Source organism: Cololabis saira, chromosome 1 (genome assembly GCF_033807715.1).
Source record: "Cololabis saira isolate AMF1-May2022 chromosome 1, fColSai1.1, whole genome shotgun sequence".
NCBI classification, from domain to species: domain Eukaryota; kingdom Metazoa; phylum Chordata; class Actinopteri; order Beloniformes; family Belonidae; genus Cololabis; species Cololabis saira.
This window is the reverse complement of record NC_084587.1, coordinates 30,498,205-30,523,572: the sequence shown is the minus strand read 5'-3', so window position 1 is coordinate 30,523,572 and position 25,368 is coordinate 30,498,205. Positions and strand designations below refer to the sequence as shown.

The 25,368-nt window shown below is 38.4% G+C and overlaps 1 protein-coding gene across 1 annotated transcript; it reads right to left on the bottom strand.

The window, feature by feature from the left end:
• Nucleotides 1–8,818: 8,818 nt before the first annotated feature.
• ift27 (intraflagellar transport 27 homolog (Chlamydomonas)) lies at nt 8,819–24,869 on the bottom strand. Its single transcript, XM_061731536.1, has 7 exons — nt 24,700–24,869; nt 24,260–24,339; nt 11,813–11,872; nt 10,691–10,750; nt 10,348–10,465; nt 9,192–9,301; nt 8,819–9,029 (listed from the first exon to the last, which is right to left on the bottom strand). Exons 1-7 carry the CDS (start codon nt 24,731–24,733, stop codon nt 8,925–8,927), a joined length of 567 nt encoding a protein of 188 aa, XP_061587520.1. The 5' UTR covers nt 24,734–24,869; the 3' UTR covers nt 8,819–8,924.
• Between the last annotated feature and the right edge of the window lie 499 nt (nt 24,870–25,368).

The following is a 25,368-nucleotide window of genomic DNA, read 5'->3' as shown; positions in this document are numbered from 1 at the left end:
AATAAATATTGAACTCAATATTTATTGATGTAATTTAAACTGAAAATACTGCAACAAAGAAAAGGAGAAGAGACCAATGAAGAAAATATGTAGGTGAATACATGAGCCACTTGCATAGAGACCCTGGTGTGAAGACGCAGTGGAGATCTTGATCCTCCACTCTCCGGCTGTGCATTTACAGTGAACCCTCCATGGTGCAGTAACTCTTCCCTTCCTGGAGGCTCCTCCAGGTTGCTAACATTTTGTCAAGTAGCTTTTGCCCCCAAATTGAGGGACGAAGCTTTTGTTGTTGAAGTTGTCTGCTTTCGTTTGGCTGCATCTTTGGTTCGCTTGTCACTTAGCTCAGTGTTCTGACCACAGGTGATCCGATGGCCCATTCCTCTAATCCTCACTGTGCGGGGATCATTTCATCCTCTCTGTGTTTGCTGCCACCCTCTCACCTTTGTTATTCCTTTTCACATTGCCACTTCACACGGGACTCACACTGCCTGCATTTCACCTCTGTTGCCGTCTCCCACGGTAACAGAGGTGTAACACCCACCGAACAAAATGTTCCGCCAGGGTGATGCAACCCAACCCCAAGTTTAAGATGACATAACAAGATTTGGAATGTATTTTTCTATGACACTAATTAAACACTTGTCAAAACCGTGTGGGAGAGCAGGCAATGAAACAATATGCGTTGGCATGAAAAAGGAGCTCAGAGATGGAATATTTTAGCTTCATTTAAGTGTTAAAGTTAGCCTGCTAGTTCCAAGATTGCATAAACAAAACTAATGAAGTAAATATAATCCTTGTCTAGGCCACACAGTTCAGTTATTTCTAGGTGACATTATACAAGGAAATAACATTAAAATGTTGTAGAGTTGATAATAAAACCTGCAGCAATGGAAATGGCAGAACTTTCAGACTTGAGTCCACAATTACATAGATATGTGCAAATGTCTTTTCAATTGTTATTTTTAGGACTGTTCTTGATCTAAAAGCTCATGCGACAGGAGAACTATTAAAGTTACTAATAAACAAGTTTAAAAGATCAGAAGTCTGGAACCACAATTGTTTCAGATTATGTTTTATCCTGTGGTCATCAGGATCTTCAGCTAGCATTTTATCAGTGACTGTACCAACACCAATGTTACACAAAATAATAGGGTAAATGTTAAATCTCTGATATCTGGCATATCCTACTATTATTCCTTTTTTACCAATGTTACACAAAATAATAGGGTAAATGTTAAATCTCTGATATCTGGTGTATACTACAATTTAGACCGTGCATTAACGTTGGCAGAACAAAGCCAAACATGTGAGCTGTTAATGTATGTTTGTGATTGGTGACCTGCACAAGAAATAGAAGATTAAGGGCTCATAGCGAGTCTGACTCTATATGAACAATTTGACATAAAATTGTAAAGCTTTTGTGAAGCATTTTGTCTGTCTGCAATGCATGTGAGTTCTCTTGCCAATGCTGCTGCTCCCATCATCGGCAAGTCAGTTGTATAGAAGAATGTCCTTTGAGTGTGTATTTTTTAAATAACTAAATCACTTTTTTTATTCAGTCATTCTATCCCTTTTGAGATCTCACTGTTGTTTATTCACTGTTCGTTCACTCATTCACTGATGACACCCCTCACTCTGCCAATACTAATTTCTATATATCTATTCCTCTCTATTTTCCCATCCTTTCTGCATTTCCTTTCCGACCTGTTGTACAATTAGCTGTAATGTAAATGTCAAATTCTTGTGTCTATGCTTGCTCTCTCTCTCTCTCTCTCTCTCTCTCTCTCTCTCTCCCTCTCTCTATCCACTTCTGCCTCCCTCTGTCCTCTCCTGGTGTGATGATCAGAGTAGCTGACATGTCTCTCTGCAGCACTGCTGTGATCACTGAAGAGCAGCGAGGGAAGGAGGAAAGAGGAAAGGAAAGAAGAAATAACAGAGCAGTTGTTTGGCCTCCTTGAAATGGTGTCACACTGCCTCCATCTGGCCTGGAGGTTCACAATGAGTTTTCTCATGTTGGTGTTTGAACTTGGTGACCTTGCCACAGTGCAGACAACATAAATCTTCCTCCCAGCAATAGGGATTTGAGTGTCCAGCACCAGAATAATTATAGAGTTAAACACTATTAAATTACAGCCTGGTAATTCATGGACGTGTCTGGTCCAACTCATGTGGCTGTCCTGTGAGGCTGCTCACATGTCTCAGATAAACTGGTAAACACGAATTGTGTGTTTAATACCAGGAATTAAAGGTGTTAAATAATTTTAAATAATTAAATAATTCATTATAAATCATGAGTACAAGGAAACCAAATACAGAAGCCCCACTGTTTGTCTGCTAAAGCAAGGAAGGTGGGTATTTATGATGCTTGAGAGAGTTCAGGCTAATCTTTTTCTTCTTCTCCACACTAGTTGAATTTATAAGCTGATAAATCTTTTAACTATGAATTTGCACCACAAAAACAAAACATAAATCTATTCAATAAGCTGCGTATATGTGCAGTCACTGTGAAATCCATTGCAGTAGAATGTTGTTGAAACACAACATGCCTTCTTATTATAACTATACTTCATCACTAACCATCACTCCATCCTGCTCTCCCTATCCAGCGCTTTCTTCATGTGTGCTGTCACGCAGAAAGCAAACATAAAAAACTGGAGAATTTATAGACTGAGAAGAATAACTGAGGCATTACTTATAAATGGATTCATATTGGTTAATAACATTGTTTTGTGGGTGATGGCGATCTGACAATGTCGCCTTGACCTCCTCCCATCACCTGGACTTGAAGAGTTACAGTTTTTGAGCCTTATTCATCAACAGAAAAAGAACAAGTGCTTAAACTCACTGTGTAACAATGTACAATAATAAAGTTAGCTTAACTTGTAAGTGTGCAGGCAACTTTATGTATCTACCAACATAATCTATGAGCTTCATTTGTACTTTCCCCTGCATCTGAAACCCATGTCTCACACCCCTGATGTGTGCTTCCTGCTGCGCGGCGACGTCATTTGCTCATACATCGTCTACAGTCTACAGTTTACAGAATTTGATTTAATGATTTTTGCAGCCATACACAGAGAAAAAGAACAAGGTTTGCGATCTTTGCAACTAGATTAAAACCCACCAAATAGCTGATTCCCTCTTGCTTCTGCTGTGTAATATATGCTATAGCTCCTCCTCTCGCTGAACCCTGATAGCAGTCTTCAGTCCTTCTGACCTCATTCTTCGGAAATCGTAGATAGTGCTCTGCAGAAGGTAGCAAACAATGTATTTGAAATACATGGGTTTTTTTTTTTAATGCACAAGTAAATGCTGCTATTGTCCATTTTTTTCCAGACAACAGAGGGTAGTATATCAGGGAGAACAGCTGTTGTGTCCTTCCTCACCTGCAATTAGTACATTTTTTAGGTCATGGATTGTTTGGGGCTATAGAACACGCTATCCTGGGTGTCCACGGTGCACAGAACCAGCTCACAGAAAACAACAGAGTGACCTGAGGACATCGTACCTGAAATGCAGTCTACTAACTGCAGTTATGATATAATGATATCATTTCTGGTGTATTGGTGCCTCTTGTCTGACGCCTCTCTTAGGATAGAACATAAAATTACTATAAAAGAAGATGTGGAAGGCACACAGAAAGTCATGGCTCTAAAATAAAAACGAATAATGCGCAGACAAAGAAGAAGTGAGACAGAAACAACAAGATATGAGTTTGGAACTTAGTCCTACGTGAATGAATACACCTGAATACTGATGACTGTGATGTCAGGACCTGCCTCTGTAAAGTACATCTGAAATGAGCTCCTGAGGTTCCAAACTAGAGTCCAGATCTCTCACAGATATGAAGCTTTTGGGTCAACTGCAGACTCAACTTTAAATAGATATATTATCCAAATAGCTTGAGTTCTTCATGCATTTTCCAAATTAATTACAAGTCCTAGCTGATAGAAAGATTTCTCACTGAACAACTCAGGCTCTCCTTTAAGTGAAATATCGTATAAACCTGATGATAATACGTTGTGAATTTATAAAGTCAGAAATGTCATTAGCGATATCTTGTTATTCAAAACTCCGCCGTCCTGCAGATACTCGCCACCCCTGCAGATGCTTGAGAGCACTATTCAGTTACACTAAATGTAGGCCATGAATGGGGACACCACAGAAATCACTTCAAACTATTTAATCATGTTGTCATGTATTTTTGGAATGTTATTAACTGCAGACCAAACGTGTCTTCCAGAATCTAACTGGTGGCAACATGTTTTCTCGTCTAACCCTTTTCAGATTTCCCTACATTTTCAAAAACCATCTAAAATTATGAAACAAACATTCTTTTTATTTTTATTTTTTAGAAAATGAATATGACTAAAAAGCAAAGTGACTTGTTTTAATGAGGCTGAAATATATGTATGACACGTGTAAAAATGAGATGACAGATTCAAAAAGAATCTTCTGGTTCTCACTAGATTATTTTAACGAGGTAAATACAATTAACAAGATTGTCCAAACATCACACGCTGTTTAAGCGTGTTTCTTCTGACAGCAGAAATTACAGCATCACATTTTATCATGGAACGATGACTCGTGATAATATCATATCAATTTGTTAGTTTAGAGAACTTTTGCTCTGTTTTGGACATAATACACGAGTTTGGGTAAATTGGGAGAATCTGTACCTCTACAGACGTGCACAGAAGTGTCCACATGTCATGAGAATTGGACTGCATCTATAAAGCACCTTTAAGCCCTATCAAAGTGCATTAGACCGCAAACATCATGACACTAGTCATAAAATGCATCTGGTGCTTTCTTCTTTTGTTGTTAATTTTAAAGAACATATTTTGTGTAAGGCTTTTTTGTCACATGCACACTCACACATGTACCTTACATACCCTTGGATTTGCGGACAAGAGGAACTCCAGACCCGCAGTCGTGGTATTATCATAGTATTTTTAATTTATGTTATTTGTGAAGTTATTTCTTGGAAAAAGGGGCAGATCAGATAAGATTCTTCTTCTTTCTGCTCCCTTTTCATTCATAATTTAAGAACATTTGTATTTGTATTTGTATTGAATTATTTTTATTTTTTTTTAATGAAATAAAGAATAAAATGAAATGAAATGAAATCATAAATACCACAGAAACCGGAAAAAGAAAAAGTATTATATTTTGTATTACTAACATAATTGTAAGTCATGATTGTTTGTTTGTTTGTCTTCATTGACATCTGAAAATACTATACTGAAAGTACATTTACTACTCATAAAATAGGAGCACTTACTCGATATGTTCTGTGAAATACACACAAATGTAACACAAATAAATGTACGCTGTGACTGTGTGTGTGTGTGTGTGTGTGTGTGTGTGTGCGCGTGTGTGTGTGTGTGTGTGTGTGTGTGTGTGTGTGTGTGTGTGTGTGTGTGTGTGTGTGTGTGTGTGTGTGTGTGTGTGTGTGTGTGTGTGGCTAAGTTCTGAAAAGTTTTCAAGTGGTAGCAAAGCAAAGCAAGCCGCTCCTTCCACTACCAATGCGGGGGTCAGTATCTTACCCTGCATTCCTTTGGCATGTGACAGGCTGAGGGTTCCATCCACCATTACATCACAACTATTTCTAAGGGACAATACATATCTTAACCCAACTCCTATTCCAACATTAACTGAAATTTAAAGGAGCCCCTTTTGCTTTTCTTTTAAATCAGTGAAACAATTTCCAGAGGTCTTCATGAAATGTCTTTTACTCCTTTTAGCCAGACAGTGGAAGCCGCTATGCTGGTACATGTCAATGCGTCTTTAACATAAAAGCAGCATGACTCAGGACCTGGCAGCTCACCTGGTACTAGCGTGGTAATCCTTTAAAGCATGTTGAGTCTGAAACAAAGGAGATAGTTTTGTGCATTGTGCCCAGATGTGACGTTGATGGAGGTGTTACATAAATGACATTGTCCTGAAATCAAAGAACTGGCTGTTCATGGCGAGGATGAAAATTCTCAGCAGGCTGCTGAAACAGTACGGTATGACGTCATTTACGGATGTATGGGTTTGGATATGGTTTTCTTCTATTTTTTTTTTAGAAAGTGAGGGCGGTATGAGCATTGAAACATTTGCTGCAAATCTGAAAGACAAGAAAACACACAACAGGCACACAAACATTTGGAATCTGAAAGAGAGAGAAAAACAAGTAGAAAACCTGAAACAGGCAAAAACAGCAACCATCCCAGGTCTCTACAACTGAATCAAGACCACTGCAGTTATTTGTCCCCAAAACTTTGGGGTGAGCATGTAAGTGAGTGAGGAGGTGTGTATGTCTGTGTATATGTCTGTGTGCAAGGTGAAAACAAGGTTTGACCTGAACTGCACCAGTGGTGGAGGAGGGGGAGACACAACCACACCACCCGAGAGAAGCATACAAGGGAGAAGCCCGGAGCTAGACAACCAGCAGCCCCCACGAGGGACCAGAAGAGGGAAAGGAGGAAGCCCCTCGCCAGCAAGCCCCATCCCCGCCCCGCAGAAAACAGAGGGAAGCCCCGGGCGGAGCCCCCCTGACAGCGTGAGGAAGCAGCCAAGGAACCCACGGCCACGGACCAGGTTTACTTCTAACACCACGTGAATGAAACACCAAATATGGTCTCACATGTTTGCACATCTCACACTGGTTCATGGCCTGAAGCATCATATTTATTTCAAATGAGTCTGAATAATGGCTAGAATTATTCTAATGGAAAGTCTATTTGAATGGCCAAATTCTGAAAACAATGAATGAAAAACAAAATAAATGTGAACAGTGTCATTTTGTGAAAGCAAAATGTGACATTCTTTGGTCAAAATACCACTGAGTAGACAGTTCTCTCACCAGCTCTGTCTTCACAGACAAAGCACATGGTTTAGTGTGTTGTGAAATGATGTGACATTGATGGTGGCATTTCATAATAAATAATAAATACATAAATAAATGACTATTCATAGCAGGTCTGGTAATAACAGGTTTTAGGGACCGACATGAGACACTAAATTTCACGCCACCTGTAAAGTTGAATGGATGTAAAAACAGGGGGATGGATCATTCTACTCTGAGCTGGGTCTGTGATGCAACGGCACCTTACAAGTCTGCAAAGCTCACAGAGTGGCATTTTTAAAGACCCAGGTGCATCAAACAAAGAGAAAGGCTTGTGTTATGTTGGAGTCTTTAAGTTTGGATTTCAGACAACGAAATATCTGCTCTCAAGACCATAAAAAACGTTTGTTTTTTTCTCTCATAATATTTTAACCAAATCACACCAACATTACTGTAACACAGTATTAAAAATGTAACTTCATCAATTACTGCACATCAGCTTTGGAAGAGTGACAGAAACCAATTTTATTCTCTCCTTGTGCTGAGGAGTGAAATAAATTGCCATTTCTGTTGAGTTTTGCCCTCTGTCAAGGAAGCAAATGTAGTCTGAAGACAAAAATACAATCACTAAGAATGATAGCTGATTATTGGAGCAAGTCACAACAGCAGACTGAGCTCCACATTTCTTTGATATCTGACCACCTGTGTCAATATCTGTGAGAAGGAAGGAAGTCTCTCCCAAAGCAATAAGCCACATCCTACACTCTGTCTTGTGATATTATTAAGTTATATTCCCAAGATAGGGTGCTCTATTTAAATTTAATAGATGACTGTAGGGATACAGCCAAAGTACCTGGAAGGATTTTCTGGGATGGTTTATGGTCTGTGTTTCACTTCAATGGATGCACATTAGTGCATGTTAGTGTCTCTTTCTAAGCTTTGCAGGAATAAATTCAGGTTCAAAAGCATCTTTGTGAAGACATTATGATGGTCCTCCTCGTGTCTGTTTAGGGAATACTTTATGTGGGCAGGTTTCATAACGACAAAATCATGTGTGTGTAGGGGCTAGAGAACAAGTGTGTATAGACCACCCTAACATGATTGTTATATTGTATATACATATATATATATATATATATATATGTACAGTATATGGCAGAAAGACAAAACAGCCTACGCCCCCTCAAACACACACATACAAATTACAGACACAAAACAATAAGAAGAGAAAGAATGAGGAGAATAGGCAGCTTAATTACTATAATTATGATCCATTACTCAGGAAAAACACTGTGCTGCAATAACAAGTACATGTAAATGCAGATGTTAAAAAGAACCTCATTGATAAATCACTTTTCTTTTTACAGAAGCTGCCAGATTACTTCCTTTATGGGTCGTGTACTGTAACATATTCAGGTATGTTCTCTGCAGTTTTTGAGTAAAGACTATTCCAATAAACACCCGACACTTATGAAGAAACCACGAAAGAAAATGTACTAAAAAAGTACTCAGTAGCAGCATTTGGACCCTGATTTTCTACAACAGGATGCTGCAATCACAGTGTGATAAAGTCATTGTGTCTGACGTGCTCTCATTTGAATGGAGGCATCTGGTCTGAGAGGCTGGGAAACAACAAGGACACGACTGTGACCTGGTTTGAATGGGAGAGCGCTAATTAGCACGGTGATTACTGGTTGTTAGCACCACGCCAGGGACATGACTGAAATTAAGTGAGAGGACCAGAGGAAACACAACAAGAGAGTGAGTTAGACAAACAGCAAGAGGAGGACACTGACACAGTAACAACAGGGAGGCGTCAGAGAAAGGATAGGAAAACTTCCTGCCACAAAAAAAAGCATGAAATTAACAAGAGACAGATGAGTCTGGAAGGCAATGTGGGGATCAAACCTGCAATGTAAAACAAACCCAAATAAGAAATAACACTCCACAGTATTATCCCAAAACTTTATTCAACTTTTCATCATATTTAAATAACATTTTGAGCAACGTGTTCTTTAACTTCAACCATCATCAGCCTATTAAATTCTATGGAGAGCCCATTGTCACTATTAGTATGTGACGAGGAGCAGGTCTATCCTGGACCGAGGTTTTGGATGGTTTCAAGCTGCTCTTGGTAGAGAGAGTGGAAGGCCCGGGCTAAACACAGGAACGGCGCGTCACAGTTGTCCATCTCCTTCTGTAAGACAGCAGCATGATCAAATGGTGATACAACCACTACGACACAAAGAACAGGCTTTAATTTATTTTTGCAATTATCATTTGCAGTTCGCTCTTTAAATGTGGGAATTATTAACATTCCCAAATACACGGTGTATTGCATATTTTCAGTAACACTCACAGCTGATGTCTCATAGTACTCCAGTCCTTGGCTCTGGGCCCATTCGTTAGCTACAGACGCCTGCACTTCCCTTCTACCAGAGAGATCTGACTTGTTGCCCACCAGGACTCCTGGAACGCAAACAAATTTATCAATATCAGACAAAAGTAAAACTTGTTTTTTTTCCATCTCCGGTACACGTAAAGTAATGTCATGTTTACTTGGAATGTGAATAAAACAAAGGCGAGGATTGTGGGTTTTTGGAGGACCAAATATATTCTATCCTTCCATCCATCCATCCATCCATCCATCCATCCATCCATCCATCCGTCCATCCGTCCATCCGTCCATCCATCCATCCATCCATCCATCCATCCATCCATCCATCCATCCATCCATCCATCCATCCGCTTAAAAGAATTGAAGTAAGACAAGAATGTCTCTCTCTTTACTTTCATTCAGTGCTATACAAATGTCTTAGGCAATTCAAATGTAATTTAATCAAAGTTTTAATTAACCATCCATATTTATTTTTCAGTCTCTTTAATAAAATACAGACAGAAAATACCATTATTGGCCATTTTTTAATCATCTGTATCTTCCACAGAAAAACCCAATAAAATGGATAAAAAAAACATTTAATGTGGCTTCCGTTACATCCAAACACATATTGTGAGGTGTGTGATAATATGAATTAGGATCCTGCTCTGTTTTGGGAGACTGAGGTTCCTGTATCTTTAATTTGGATCTTAAAGAATCTAGAAAATAAAGATATATGTCATTACAACCTTTAGATAAACAAGTCAAGGGGTTCCTAAAACTGTTGCACTGTTATGCATATTAGATGAGAACCTGTGTAAAGTGCTTGATAACCTTTTCTAAGTAAATATGCCATAATTAACAGTTCAAGGACTTAAACACCAGCTAGGATAACACCGCCAGGTACCAGAATGATGGCATGTATGTCATGTACTTTATGCTAACAAGCTCTTTGCCATCCCATCTACCCGCTGCTTCAGCTCTGCCGTTCCCTCCTCGTCGGCCATTTACCATTCAATAAATCCTCGTGTTGGAATTTCTCTGAGTCTCCTTTTTGGTCCGTTCTGTAGTTCCCTAACAGGGGCGCCATTTTCTGAAGTATTTACCTTTTGGAAAATGTTCAGCTTAGTATTGTTACCTGGAATCTGGAGAACCTGGCAGTGTGTGCGGACTCTCTCCATCCATCTGCTGCAGTTGGCAAAAGACTGCTCACTGGTCACGTCAAAAACCAGGCAAAGCAAAGAAGGTTCCCCCCACTATGGAAGGGAAAATACACATGGTAGTGAGGAGTAGAGGAGGAGGAGACAGGGACAAATAACCTGTGCTGGTGTCACAGCATACTTCTTTCTGCTTCTGCAACAAAAGAAATGATGATTGAGGACCTTCTAGGTGTTTGTACTTTCTACGGGGATGCTGAGTGCTAGACGGTAAATTTTATTTGTCTCATGCAAATAGGAGAAACTCCAAATACTCAGCCAAACCATCTTTTCAGAGGCCTCCACAAGTTTTTCCTTCCCTGCAGAGTCGATGATATAGAGCTCCTGTGAGAGAAACACAAGCAGAGAAAGGGATGGCAGCAGTGTTATAGATGGAGATTTAGTCACGTTACATGCTTTTAAATTATGTTCCTGTTAAAGCCTATTCATACAGCCAGTTTGTTTTGTCTCCGTACTGCTTTATTCCAGCCCTGCCACACTGCATGAAAGGCACTGGAGGTTGAACAGTGAAACTAAAAAAGCTAAATAAGTGCTGCGTGAACTGAGGAACTGATGCATGATGAGAATCCAACAGTTTGGGATGTTTTTCCTTTTAAAATTCTTATTGATACTTCTCTCTATCATTTGGAACAAAAGTTAAGGATAAGATGTGATAAAAAACATTTACATTAAAAGAAAAACAACTTCATCACTTTATACATTTTCTATGGTGATGGCCATAAACAAGCGACTGAAGTGATCACAATGCAAATGAGAATTCTGGTACATCTTACAGTTAGGTTACCCCCGGTCTCTCACATTTTCTGCCTATCGTCCACAATTAATTTGCCCTGTGACATTTTACCGTTTTTTTTACTTGCATCACGTTTCATAATTTGACAGTGGCGAATGTGCTGCTCTTGAGTGTCTGGTAAACCATCCAAATCTGTTACAGTTGAAGCTCCAGCTGCAGCCAGTACAGTGTTTCTTATCGGGTTTTTTAATGTTAGGAAAATGTGATGCAGTGTTCTTAGTTTATAACTAAAGACTTATTTTATAGTGAATTCTATACCTTTACTTGATGAGATCTTGAGGCTGCGATGAAGATGTAGCGCTTTTGTTACAGCAGTTAAATGCACTGCACTGCTTCAGGTTTATAGAGTCATATTTGCAGATGTTTTATAATGTTGGTGGTGATCCTGTCTTTTACAAGCGACTATGCTTTCACACCTTTTGAATTTAACGCCAAACTTGTAAATTTAGCAGACAATATTACCAGCTACATATTATTTTGTAGTGGCCATCTCAAAACGGGAAGCATTAAAGATTTCAGCGTAAATATAACCTCGACTGTGTGTTTGGAAATATGTTCCTGTATTTTGTGAATGAAAGGAAAACGTGACTCACCACACTGTCACTGGTCTCTGGGATGTTGACACACTTTGTCAGCAGCTCCACTCCTGCCGTCTGCAGAAAACATTTAACAAAGATTTTCATTAGAAAATAATTTCGTAATGTAAAGCTAAAAAACTCTGACGAACTCTTTATTGTGTGCCTTTTTTATTCACAAGCAACCATTGTGTTGTTTGGTATTAACATTCATACCCAAAAACATTTAATGGTTTGAACTCTCTTTTGTTAAAAAAAATAAATACAAAATAACAAGAAGAGAAAACAGAGATTCAAGGGGTTGTATTCGCGCAAAATATAACAGTAAACTGTCAAGTATGATTCATGGTGAAAGTAAAAACTAAAGCACCACCAATTAACAGTTTGGCTTGCCTTAAATGCAGATTCCTGGGTCTCATGTTAAAATTCTTACCAGACCTTTTCTGTTGCATCCCTGTTTCTCTAAATCTTATATCTCTTAATGGGTCAATAAAGGTGAATGCCTAAGGAGAGAACTACCAGCTCTAAGTTTAATAGCACTGCAGCTGCAACTGTTCAGAGTAAGAACCTGGTGTTTATAGAAAACCGTAGGGTAAACATTCACATTATCACAAATTTGATAGCTGCTAGCTTTGGCAACTCTGGGAAGCAGAACTAAGCTGTGCTCTTACAGGCAGAACAGCGTACACACGTACAGCTAAAATCTTTACCTGGAGCTGTACTTTTGTCCATATGAGACACTTGATAGACTACAAGGTGTTATTCTCATATTGGTTTTCACCAAATGTGAGATTGTGTCTTATGGCCAGACAGCTTCACCTTCTCCGTCTCTTGTGATCAAAGGACATTATTTTGTGATTCGTTTCAAATGCAACTTTGCAACCCTGCTGCAGAGTTCTTTTTAGAAAGATTTTCCTGACAGCTCTTACAAACAAACCTTTTTGGAGCAGTTTTCTAAATGTACTACTTTAACGTTCAACATAATGAGGGCTGTTATTTTGAGTTGTAGACCTGAGGATCTTTGCTATTTCTCTGAAAATTAGATTTGCATGGTGTTAGGTTCAAGTGGTTTTGATGTCTGTTACAAAGAGATAAGAAACTGTCTTTCTTTTTTCAGAAAAAAATGTATTATTAGAAACTGGCTTAAATGTCGTCCGCTTTTGAATAGTTTTATTCAGAGAAAATTGTTTGAAAATGATCTTTTAATTCTGAATTAACTGACCGGCAGCAACAGTTGCTTCTCTTAGATCAGTGGTGGTGTTTCTTGCTCCTTGACATTGTGTCAACTCTTGCCTGAATGCTCCAGACCAGCAAGATGCCAAACATGGGCTTTTATAAATGGTCAGTTAATGGTGATGTTCAATTAATCAGGTGCATTTGAGCAACAATTCCTACATATCTTCTTAATATCTGTGGAAACAGTGAGGATGTACATAGTTTTTCATTTTTTTCCATTTTGGCTTACTTTTCTGTTTAAAAAAATAATTTTGTATTTACTTCATTTTAGAACTTGTCATGGAGTAAATGATTTATCTTCTGATATTAAACCTTAAAATTGAAGGAGGCTGCATTTTCTTTTCAACATGGCCACAATTAACATTCCCTTTAATTAGTTAGCTAGTTAGTTAGGGCACAAGATAATTGCAGGATAAATCGCTGCATTTTTTTTTTTTCATTGTTATGATAACAGAATACCTATAAAACACCAAGACCACTTTTGGACCACATGAGAAAAAAAATGTGATGTTTGGGCTGTAAAGAAATTACTTCTAACTTAATGGGGGTTTAAACAGAGGGATAATAATAACAAATAAATAAATAAAACGTTAACTGGCTTCTTATGACTCGGTCCCCTCTCAGAGATCATACAAATATTCTGTTGCAAATAGCAAACAGCAATTAAAAAAAGACAAACAAAAAAACTGTCAGCATCGTTAAAAATGGGTAAAGCACAATGATTTCATTCTTATACCAGATGGCTGCAGCAGCATATAACCATCATTTAAGGTAGATGATTAGAATGATAGAAATCATTCATTTGAACATAGTTTAAGACTTTTTTATGATTAATGGAGTTCATATGTTTTGGGGTAGACAAAAATACAGTAGCAATTCAGGTAAAGCGGACAAAGAAACTCCAGCCAATGAATATATGTAAATAAGATTATGTTTTTGAAATTAATGCAGGGTAGAGATAAAGGAGAGGAAGTGGAGTGTCAAGTTTATGGATATAACTTTGGTCTAGTCACAAAAGTACTGCCTATAGAAGAAATGAGATCTAAACAAGCCCTAAATGGAGTGGATAGTTACATGCTGGCATTTCCCTCTGTGACTTCACTAGTTTTACATCATTCATGACCTTGGAGAAGCAAGTTGAGGTTTTTTTTTTCCACATCAGCATTGAACTCTAAATTGATCTGATCCGCTGATCTCTGATCACCTGTTCAGTTACGTGAGTATGTGAAATGCAAAAGTATTAAATACTGGAAACACACACGTGCTTTTCAAACTGAATGTCTCATTCAAATACAAATACATTAGCTACAGATTAACATTCACCTGATAATGAACTGACAGTTCATAACAAGCACCTGGTGGCTCACACAGATAAAGACCATACTGTGGTTCCACTATGCAGTGTCTAATGAGCTGGTGTGATGCATGGGGAGCGTCTCACTGGAATGTCAATGAGGGCTTATTAGCAACAAATAAGCCTGGAATATTGTGAACAGGCCGTCTGACATTTTCAAAGAAGGACGTGAGGAGAATGACTGACAGTCTTGTTACCTTTCAAAATCAAAAGCTGAAGAACATGAAGGGTGACTTGAATCTCTCATGAATGATAATACTTCTCAGCACTGGCCTCTTCTTTACATTGGTTCCAATGGAAGAGACACACTTTTTCCCTATTTCCATCACAATTACATTTTTTTTAATTGCTTGGGGGGGGGTTTAGATATCGTCACAAAATGTATCAGTTTAGATCTGTAATGCACATGTCGTAAGTTCAGCAAACACACATGCAAAGTCACTGGATGCTTAAATGTGTAACCTCTCTCTACTTTGTAAATAATCTCTCGGGCCTCATGAAGATACAGCATCACCAGCATGTGAGTTTAAGCCTGCTGCGTGTATAGTAATAGTGAGCACCTTTGCACTGCTGTTATACCCTCTGTGTTTGCTTGTTAAGTACCTGTTCTAGCAGCTTTCCAGAATCCTGCTGTATTCATTATCGACATTCCCGTTGTGAGATTAATCCAAGTTTTTCATTGTGAAACTGTGAAGAATCAGAATCAGAAAACTGCCTGTTTATCGTGACATGCTTTGATACTCAGGAGGTTAAAACTGCTGACTTCCTGGTTGGTCAACTGAACCATTGTCAGATGGACACATCTGTCCGAGGTTTACTTTAAGCTGACTGTTGGTTATCACATGTTAACAGATGACAGCGAAGCCCTTCCTGAGTTTGAGATGTCCAACAAATACCCCATTGTCTTTAGAACCATCTGTTCAAACCTCTAAAAGAGGTCCTGTTTTAGTTCCGGGAGGCATTTGACCCTTTTGACCTTTTGTGTTCCTTTAAAGTTTAAGTTTCACATGTGTGACCTTTCAACCATCATCTGATCTATTTGACCATCTGTTTCTGTCTATTGTCCATTCAACTATTTACTATTGGGTGTCTTTCACCCCCAACGTCTGTTATCTACCAAATATGGTTTTTCCTGTCCTCCGTGCTGAATAAAAGCGCCAGCTCTGCAGACAGCCAGTTGAGAGAGGTTTTGACGAGCTCTAAGAGAAGGGTCGTGTTGCCCTAAGAGCTCCTCAAGATTTTTCTCCAACCTTCTGCAGAAGGCCATTGAAAATCATTTCTGACAGTTTCCGGTGTCTTTTTCTAAGTTATTAATATTGTGATGACTTTTGAACCTAACATTTTGGTGCCGAAAGACCCGGAATCTCTCGAGCTGCGACGATTGGGGTGGCGTAAGATTCAACGGGCCAACTAAATCTGTCGACAGCCGGTTCCCGACTTCAGGGACGGGGCCAGGTTGATCTTGCGCTGTTCCAGAGTCCAGACGACGAGATTTCCCAGCCAGGGGAAAGCACTAGAGACTGGTGAGAAGCCTCCTCTTACTTAATACCTGGGGTATTGAAGTATTTTTGTGTAAAATACGAGTGAAATTCTGTGTACTAACAAGAAGGTTAGTGAAAGAGGTGATTGGCAGCAGGTCGGGGACACGATTTTTATAGAAGGCATAGGGGCCTCTAAAAATACTATGCCTGGGGCAGTGCGTAAGGCCAACACGGGGGTTTCGGACCCGACAGAATAACAAGAAGAGGTTTCTTTGGAATGATTTTTAATGGTTTTGTTTTATGTTTGTCTAATGTTTGTCTAATGTTTGTCTGATGTTTATTACAGGAAAACTGTCTGTTCAATGTGGGGTTTTCAAAATTGAGAGGAAAAATTTAAATTGTTCACTAAAGATCAGGCTAAAACCAAACTGTTGAAAAAGGAAACTTGTGTCCTGAGAGAAACTTAAGAAAGAAAATAACTGGCGAAAAATAGCAGACGCATGGTTAAGCTGAAAACTTATGCTTAAATAATCTCTAAAAGATGCTTAATTGATGGGGAGACGTCCTCAAACTTAAGAAAATGGAGACAAATCTTGTGAAATATAGGGAACTTAAAAAGAAGAAAATCAACTAATTTAAGACTAAAAGAAAAAACAAGAAGAAAAATGGGTGAGAGAGGTATTGATGAGAGACTGGGAGGGCAGAAGGCTGCAGCAGGGTGTGACTCTCTGTGTGTGTCTCTGTGTGTGTGTGTATGTGAGAGACACTGTCTGTGTGGGTGTATTCATGACACGTTGTAAACAGCTGAAAGTTTCTGTCATTTTAAGAGAAAAAGAAATATGATTCTATTGACTTCATAGTTGTGCGTTAAAATGAGAAATTGAATAAAGACAGAAAGGTGAGATACGTAAAAGTCCTCATTCAGATCGTGATCTGCTTGAGCAGATTCTATGGTGCTTGGAGATGCAGCCTGTTCCTCCAATAGAGGAGGAGGGGCTGGTTGGGTCTGCCTGTAGCACAAAATATTAGTTAGGGGTTGAATAGAAGAAACATGTTAGAATATATTTGGATATTCTAAGATAATATGTTAAGAGGTAAAAAATTTAAATTCGTATGAGCTTCTCTGTCGAAGGTTTTGTTAAAATGATAACGACTGCAGCTGTGTGTCTGTGTGTGTGTGAAAGCATGCTCCGGTTTACGAGCGGCTGTAAGGCTCTGTGTCTGAGGGAGAACTTTTTGTGTTTGTTGGGAAGAAGGGGGGTGTTCAGCTCTCCTCTTGGAAAAAACACAGAAAAATGGAGAAATATAGTATTTCTATCATTCTAAGCCTGAATGAGGGCATAGAATCATAGAAGTTCAAATTGGGTTAATTCATCATTTAATTAGCAGATTACTTTTGTAATACTGTATTTGACTCGGATTATATGTAGGAGAAACAAACCCGTTGAACAATCTTTTTAGAAAAGAAAAACTCTGAGTGCATACTAGCCTATTCACACTGAAAATGTGTACATTTGTGATCAGTGTTGCTATCATTTAGTTTGGGAGTTCATCTGAAATGCACCAATTGAGTTTGGTTAGTGTAGTTTGAGGAGAAAAAATTCACACATTTGCAGTGATACACAAACCCACATGCAGATGATCTGAAGTTGTGTTTAATGTTAGTGGGTTTTTGTCTATGTGTAGTTTACGCATGGGAATATTATCCCACAATTTTCTTAAGACTTCAATGAGTCTTCATAGAAGGGCATGCATTTGCGTTGCAGCATGCAAACAGAAGATTAAGAATCTCCTGAAGACTTTTATAAGTACTCATGATTTATCTGGAGATAATTTTCTGATAATTTTCTGACAATTTTCTGACAATTTTTTGACAATTTTCTGGCATTTCTTTTTGATTTGGGGAAAATAGAGTTCAACAACAGTTGAGAAGGCATTATTTGATAGAATGATTCCTTTAAGTCCGATGTTTTGTGACTATGACTTATTGTTTATATATATATATATATATATATAAGTTCACTGAAGACTACTGTTTACATTGCAGGAGAGTTGCTGCACTGACAGTTTTTGTGTGGTGTTACTTTAATAAGATCATAACCTACTTGGGTTGAAATAAGAACGTTTTTCAATGAGAAATTCTGTAGTCTAATCTACGGTGGGAGACAGAATTTAAAAGGTTTTGCCCCTTCTAATCTGGTGATGGGAGGGGGGATTTGAAGGACATGGAGACCTCTTGTCCCTAGAGCGTCAGACCTGCAGACTTGCCAGGGTGCGAAAGTCAAGAAGTGGGAGGGCCACTTATCTGGGGAGCCTGACTCTGGCAGCCTGACTCTTCCAGGGAAAAGTCAACAAGGAGGGGGTCTGATGACAACAAAACCCCCACCCCTGTTGGCATGCAAAATAATGCTGTGAAGCAGACCAGTGCTTCCAAGGAAGTTGTTCCCCCTGGTGGCTAAGTTGAGCCATAGGAAGTTTCTATGGCTCAACAGGAGGGAGTAGGGGTACATATGATACATCATGAGGATTAAATACTAAATACCCTTTAAAAAATTTTTAGTAGGAGCTTTCCGACATGTTGCAGATGCAACATGAGAAGACCTATCCATTTGAAGTTGTTCATATGGATTTGATTCTTGGAGTGAACTAATGGCCTGTTAAGTTAAGGCTCAAGAAAGCCATGGCCTGAATGACGGCCATTAGTCGAACTGTAGATGAGAATCGTCTTCTTGTACGCTGCTGTTTCTTCCTCCCCCTCTCCTAAAGCAGGAACTGCTGAAACGGGGTGACCGGATCCTGAGTTAAGTGGTGAAACGTCATCACTCCGTCAGGACGGGCCCTTTTGCTGTCCAAATCAGGACACCGACAGCACCGGCAGCAGTAAAGGCTGCTGAACAATCTACTGCGTTCACCAGTTGCAGTGAAAGCTAGCAGAGAAATTCCAGGCTTGAGTAGGCGGGAAGTCGGGCGGTACTCGAACCTTTGCCCGCTGAAGAAATCAACTGATGCCTACTCGCCAGCCACAGCCTGAAGATGACTAGCCAAACTGACTTGCGACAACAAACTAGGAGAGGAATTCGAGGAATGGAAGAGACTTTTTCATTACTGAGTCATGCTGACATAATGACTGAGATTACGATTCCGATTCCGACTATTACTGTCTTTGTACTGTTCTGTGTTTTCATTACCTGTATGTTTATGATGACACTGGAGTGTTTTATTTTGTTTACTGTTGAAGTTTCAAAATGATAAAAAGGAGGGAAATGTGAGATTAATCCAAGTTTTTCATTGTGAAACTGTGAAGAATCAGAATCAGAAAACTGCCTGTTTATCGTGACATGCTTTGATACTCAGGAGGTTAAAACTGCTGACTTCCTGGTTGGTCAACTGAACCATTGTCAGATGGACACATCTGTCCGAGGTTTACTTTAAGCTGACTGTTGGTTATCACATGTTAACAGATGACAGCGAAGCCCTTCCTGAGTTTGAGATGTCCAACAAATACCCCATTGTCTTTAGAACCATCTGTTCAAACCTCTAAAAGAGGTCCTGTTTTAGTTCCGGGAGGCATTTGACCCTTTTGACCTTTTGTGTTCCTTTAAAGTTTAAGTTTCACATGTGTGACCTTTCAACCATCATCTGATCTATTTGACCATCTGTTTCTGTCTATTGTCCATTCAACTATTTACTATTGGGTGTCTTTCACCCCCAACGTCTGTTATCTACCAAATATGGTTTTTCCTGTCCTCCGTGCTGAATAAAAGCGCCAGCTCTGCAGACAGCCAGTTGAGAGAGGTTTTGACGAGCTCTAAGAGAAGGGTCGTGTTGCCCTAAGAGCTCCTCAAGATTTTTCTCCAACCTTCTGCAGAAGGCCATTGAAAATCATTTCTGACAGTTTCCGGTGTCTTTTTCTAAGTTATTAATATTGTGATGACTTTTGAACCTAACACCCGTCACCTCAGAACCCCTATAACGCTGATGCAGCAATAGCTTCACAAACACGTACCAACACACAGTTGGTTTTGTGCACTAATTCTCACCAGTTTCTTTTGTGCCTAAACAGGCCACAAGGAATTGTAGTAAACTAAGTAAAAAAGCTGTAATTTGTAAAGAAATGAAGTGTACAAGTTGTGCTACTATGAATTCCCATGACAACATCAAGACATTGATATTGGAATATGAATACTTGCAATTACAGTGAACGCTCTTAGACTAAAACCTTTTGAACATTGACTTAGCAGCACTGGCATCCATGTATTGAGGAGTCACACAGTTGACATAATGACATAGTTTCTGCCATCGTGTAGATAAGCATAAATAATGCCAATTAGCAATCACTGCTCCGCATTCTTCAGTGCTTTATTTTGCACTTCGGTAATTACTGTAGTAGATTTGAGAAAACCTTTTCAGGTCCTGAAAGAGCTTGTAAAAAATTCTTCATTTGTGAACAATATTAACTTGATTAGATCAAGCAACCAATGAATAATAATACTAATACTAATGTCTGGAGTGTCAACCAACTATGGAATAAATGCAACAGCATAACACATCAAGGTAACCTCAACAAAGAATGTGAATCTGGCGTCTTGCTGCATTTAATTTTTGGTAACGGTTTGATTATGTGCTACATTGTAATGATTCCACTTACCTTCAGGCTGCCTTTTATATGCAGTACCCCTTTATACAAAAATCAGGTTTTTAGCACATACTGTAAGATTAACCCTAAAAATTATGTCATAGTCCTCTTTTACTCAAGATTTTAGAAAAGAAGGAAAAAACATATACGGTATGTCAACATATTTGATAATTTACACCCACAGGGAAATATAGTAATTTACATAACTTTGTAACACCACTGTATTTGACGGCACTCTCATTAGTTGAATTTATTATTTTTTTATTAAACTGTTTGTAAAACTCCATGTAACTGTAACTTTTAAACTCACAGACAGTGCCTTTAACTCAGTCCAAACACTGAGTTCGCAATGTGCCAGAATCTGAGTGGAGGTAGTGCACCCCAGTCGATAATCGAGTCCATTTCACGGATCTGTGTTAGTTCATCTTGTACTTTGGCAGTAAGATTCATTTTCTTGTGGTTTCCTGTCTCCTTTGTCGCCCCAAATCTACCCTTCTGTACTAAATTTTAAAATTGGTTCAACTTTTAAGCCAAATTAAACCAAAGCTAACTAAGTACTAACAATGGGATGTATACAAGAGCTTTCCTTTCAAAATTGAGTTTTTTTCCTAACATGTTACCTGACCAGGTCTGCTCAAAGTAGCAATGGACAATAACATGTGCAATATCTGTGCAATATCTGTCTACCTCACACACATCCTATCCTACCTGCTTTTTTTTGCACTGTTTTTCTTTCTTTCCCATACTGCACTACTTTTATTTTCATTCCAGTGTATATACTGTTTATATTTCGTGATTATATATTCTTTACTTTCTTACCCCTCCCCGTCATGTGTGTGTTAAGTGTAGGCCTACTGCTGCTGCACAAAGTGAGTTTCCCCATTGAGGGAGAAATAAAGGATAATGTAATGTGATTATTATGCTTTCTACCTTATGCAAGAGTTTCCCATTCAAAACCGTCTATACTATGTGTACAGATATAGATATAGATGTGGCTTGACAAAGCCCATTTTCTTAGTCCCTAAACAGAAAAGTTTTAAATTGTTTCCCTTTGTTTTCTTAATGTTATGTAGGTATTACACAACATATAATAAGCCATGTTCCTGTGAGCCTTTCAACTACACAACAGTATATTTGGAGTAGGGCAGAGGTGTCAAGTAACGAAGTACAAATACTTCGTTACCTTACTTAAGTAGAAATTTTGGTTATCTATACTTCACTGGAGTAATTATTTTTCAGGCGACTTTCTACTTTTACTCCTTACATTTTCACGCAATTATCTGTACTTTTTACTCCTTACATTTTAAAAACAGCCTCGTTACTCTATTTCATTCCGGCCTTAAAAAAAAAAAACTATCCAGTTAAATTGCTCCATCCGGATAGAGTGAATTTGGTTGTGGTTGTGGCTCAGATGTTCTTGTCCAGTTTTGTTCTTACATCCGTTCCCTCAGATTCCTGCAACTAAACTTGGATGTACATTCCAATAAAGGTTAGGATAAATGATAACATGCCTCTGAAGTTTGACTTTTTGCACCATTACAATACTTATAGGCAACTAGTCATCATATCTCCTGCTCTCTGAAACACATGTTAATGCTCAATAGTACACATATACGGTTCTTTAATATATTATACTAAGATGCATTCATTTTCAATGGCTTTTGTCCTTACAGTTTTTTTCGATTGCTTACACACTAAAATTAAAAGTAGTACACTATTAGCAAAACCTTACACTCAAGAAGCAAAACATCAGCCCATATTTGCACAACTATAAGCACATTGTCAACCTCACACTTGTTGCAAAACTCTACACACAGTGATTTTCAAAACACTAAACACACTAAACGTACATTAGACACAAAAATCTATCATAAAGTCACTTCTTTGCAATACCAAAGCACTGACTGTCAAATTAGCACACCGTCCAACCAGTTGGTTCAACACAGTCATCAGGTGTGCAAACACTTGTTTGCTTAAATGTAGACACACCAATCAGGTGTATCTACTCTATAGAAAGCAGCAGGTGAGCTCATTGGTCTCCAAGCACAAGAGTCAGAGAAAGACTACAGTTTTTCTCGATTGCTTTGACACATTTTGCACATCATGGGTCAACTTTATCTAATGCTCACACCTTCTTTGCACAGCAAGAGTCCTCTCTGGCGAATCGGTTAACTATTTCTCATTGCTTTCACACAATTTTCTTTGACTTTTACTGTAATACACTTTTCAAAACAGTTAACACACTTCTCACAAAGAGACACAAAACATAACTGATTTACCATGGCAACACATTGCAGACACTTTGTAGCAGCCAATTGGAACTGCTCTCTCAATTCTAAAAAAATATCAGCACCTGTGTGAACTCTCTTTGCAAAACAAAGCAAGTAGTCCTCAACCTATCAAAGAGGTCAATAGCTTGAAGTTGACACCAAGCATAGATGGAGGAGGACGTGGACGAGGACATGTGGCCTGATCGTCAGGCCCGTGTCGACAATGTGTAATTTTCCTGTATTTTTATTTTTTTTCATATTTACAGGGTTTCATTTGATTGTGTTTCATTTACAGTACTTACTTTGAGAATTGACCTTTGTTGTACTGCATATTGAACCCTGTCATTTTGATTGCTTACATGTGCATGTGACAAGTACTGCAATAAATATTTTTCTGTCAGAATCTTGACATTTTGTACACAGTAGAATAAATGTAAATCAATGGTGTTGACAGGAACTTCAGCAATACAAAAACAGATCTACAATATTTTACTGTATACACATTTTCTGATTTTACTGTAAATACTCTGTGACAGTATATTTCTAACTTATATAACTAAGTTAGAGTGCTCAATACAAAACCCAAATTGTAGTATGTTGTCAGTTGTAAATTAGTCAATATTACTGTACAGTATGAGGGTGTTGAACAAAAGTTGATATTGATAGCTGTGGTTTCAATTTTGTTATCCATCGTTACAGTAAATAAATGAGAAAACACACATGTTCAATTGAGAAAAAATTCTAGGTTTTGATGGAAAAGTTTGGTTTTGATGGATGTGTGACAAGTTTAGAGAAAGTGGTGTCATTCTGCAAACATCATAAAGTGTTTTGGTTATTTCAGATTCTGTTAAGGGCTTTGTGTGAGCTGTTTTGAAAAAGTAAACTGTGAATGGAAAAATGGGCCAAAATGATCAAGAAAAACTGTATATTTGTACTTTGTTGATAGTAGCCTACTCTAATCATAGGGACGTAGAAGTGCTAAAAGTGTTTTAGGTTTATCACAGCAGAGTGTAACTCGTGCAAACAGAGTATAGTAATGTGAAACGTGTTTGTTTCATATGGTAACAAAGTGTGGTTTTTAAAAAGAAGTGTATAGTTTTTACAAGCGTGTTTAATTTTGCAAAGGATCTGTAGTGTTTTGCTAATTTGGTGTGTTGTTGTGCTAATTGTGTGTAGTGTTTTGAAACCACGGGCCCTGTTTTGAAAATCATGCTTAGGCAATCAAGAAAAACTGTAATGGCTTTTTTCCCCCTTACATTACTTTTACTTTTATACTTTAAGTAGTTTTGAAACCAGTACTTTTATACTTTTACTTGAGTAAAAAACTTGAGTTGATACTTCAACTTCTACAGGAGTATTTTTAAACTCTAGTATCTATACTTCTACCTGAGTAATGAATGTGAATACTTTTGACACCTCTGGAGTAGGGTATGGTGGCCATAATAATACACAATCAACCTTATATAGACGATGTATGAATGCACTCACCATGCTGTAGTTCTTCCTGAAGAGACTTCCATCACTGTAGAAGACATGGGAGAGGGAACTTTTCCCCACCGCAGCATCCCCTACATACACATCCACATGGGGACAAAAAACACAAGACATCGTTTGAGTGTTTACATTGTAGTTTGTGTGGTTTTATATTAAGCAACAAGAAATGGCTGATTGAATTGTGCCTTGTTAGTTAAATGAGTTAACTGCTTATTGATGTTATCATTTTCTCTGACCAACTGTGCAGACACAACAGAGTGTACTGAGATTTCTTTTGGAAGCACCAGCTTCATATAGCGTACAGTGGTGCAGATAAACACCAATATATACACTGTGGATAACAACCAATTTGACACATGTGCATCTTTGGTGTTTTAAGGTGTTTTGTAGAGTGGTTAGCCTAACATTACATGAAAGGAGGCGCTGCATCTTACCGACAAGCAGACACCTTGCCCTCAGCTTCACCATGCTCAAGATGACTTAAAAACGTTAATATTACTGTAAGTCCCGTCTTTCGTTTGTGAAACTGAACAATACGATTTTAGCCTGTTACTTTGTGCTTTTAGATATTCTTCCTCTCGACACGGCAACATGGACACAACTCGTCGCCTAGCAACCACTCACCCCGGCGTTTCATTGGTCCGCCCGGTTTGTACGTCACTGCGTTCGTACGTAATCATTATGGTCTCTATTTCCCACAGCATTGTCTGACAGGCGAAGCTTGTTAAAACTTTGATAAAAACCGAAGGTACACAAAACATCAAAACAGATAAGCACTAGAAATAAGCGGCTCTAACAACACGTTAAGGCACAAAGTGTTGACTTTTTGATCCATCTGAGCATGAATCAAACGCAAGGCCTGTATGACCACTAGAGGGTGGTATTTATGTTATAAATTGTATAAATCAATTAATTGCACACGGAGTTGCAGTTTTCATGGTTTTCTTTTCTTTTTTTATAAGCAATACAGATTTTATTTTATAATTAGATCGTTTTATTTTTTTTATTTTTTGTTTGTTTAGGGAGAATAAACAGACCTCTTTTTAAATTCCTCCATACAAACATCTTTCCTAAAGGCTGATTTATGGTTCCGCGTTACACCA

What these genes read in the sequence shown, in the direction of transcription:
- ift27 (XM_061731536.1), bottom strand. Translation starts at nt 24,733, where the DNA reads ATGGTGAAGCTGAGGGCAAGGTGTCTGCTTGTCG. An exon ending in GGCAAGGTGTCTGCTTGTCG is followed by an intron (nt 24,340 to 24,699) that starts GTAAGATGCAGC and finishes ATGTGTATGTAG; the next exon opens with GGGATGCTGCGGTGGGGAAA. An exon ending in TGGAGGCCTCTGAAAAGATG is followed by an intron (nt 10,466 to 10,690) that starts GTTTGGCTGAGT and finishes TCCCTTCCATAG; the next exon opens with TGGGGGGAACCTTCTTTGCT.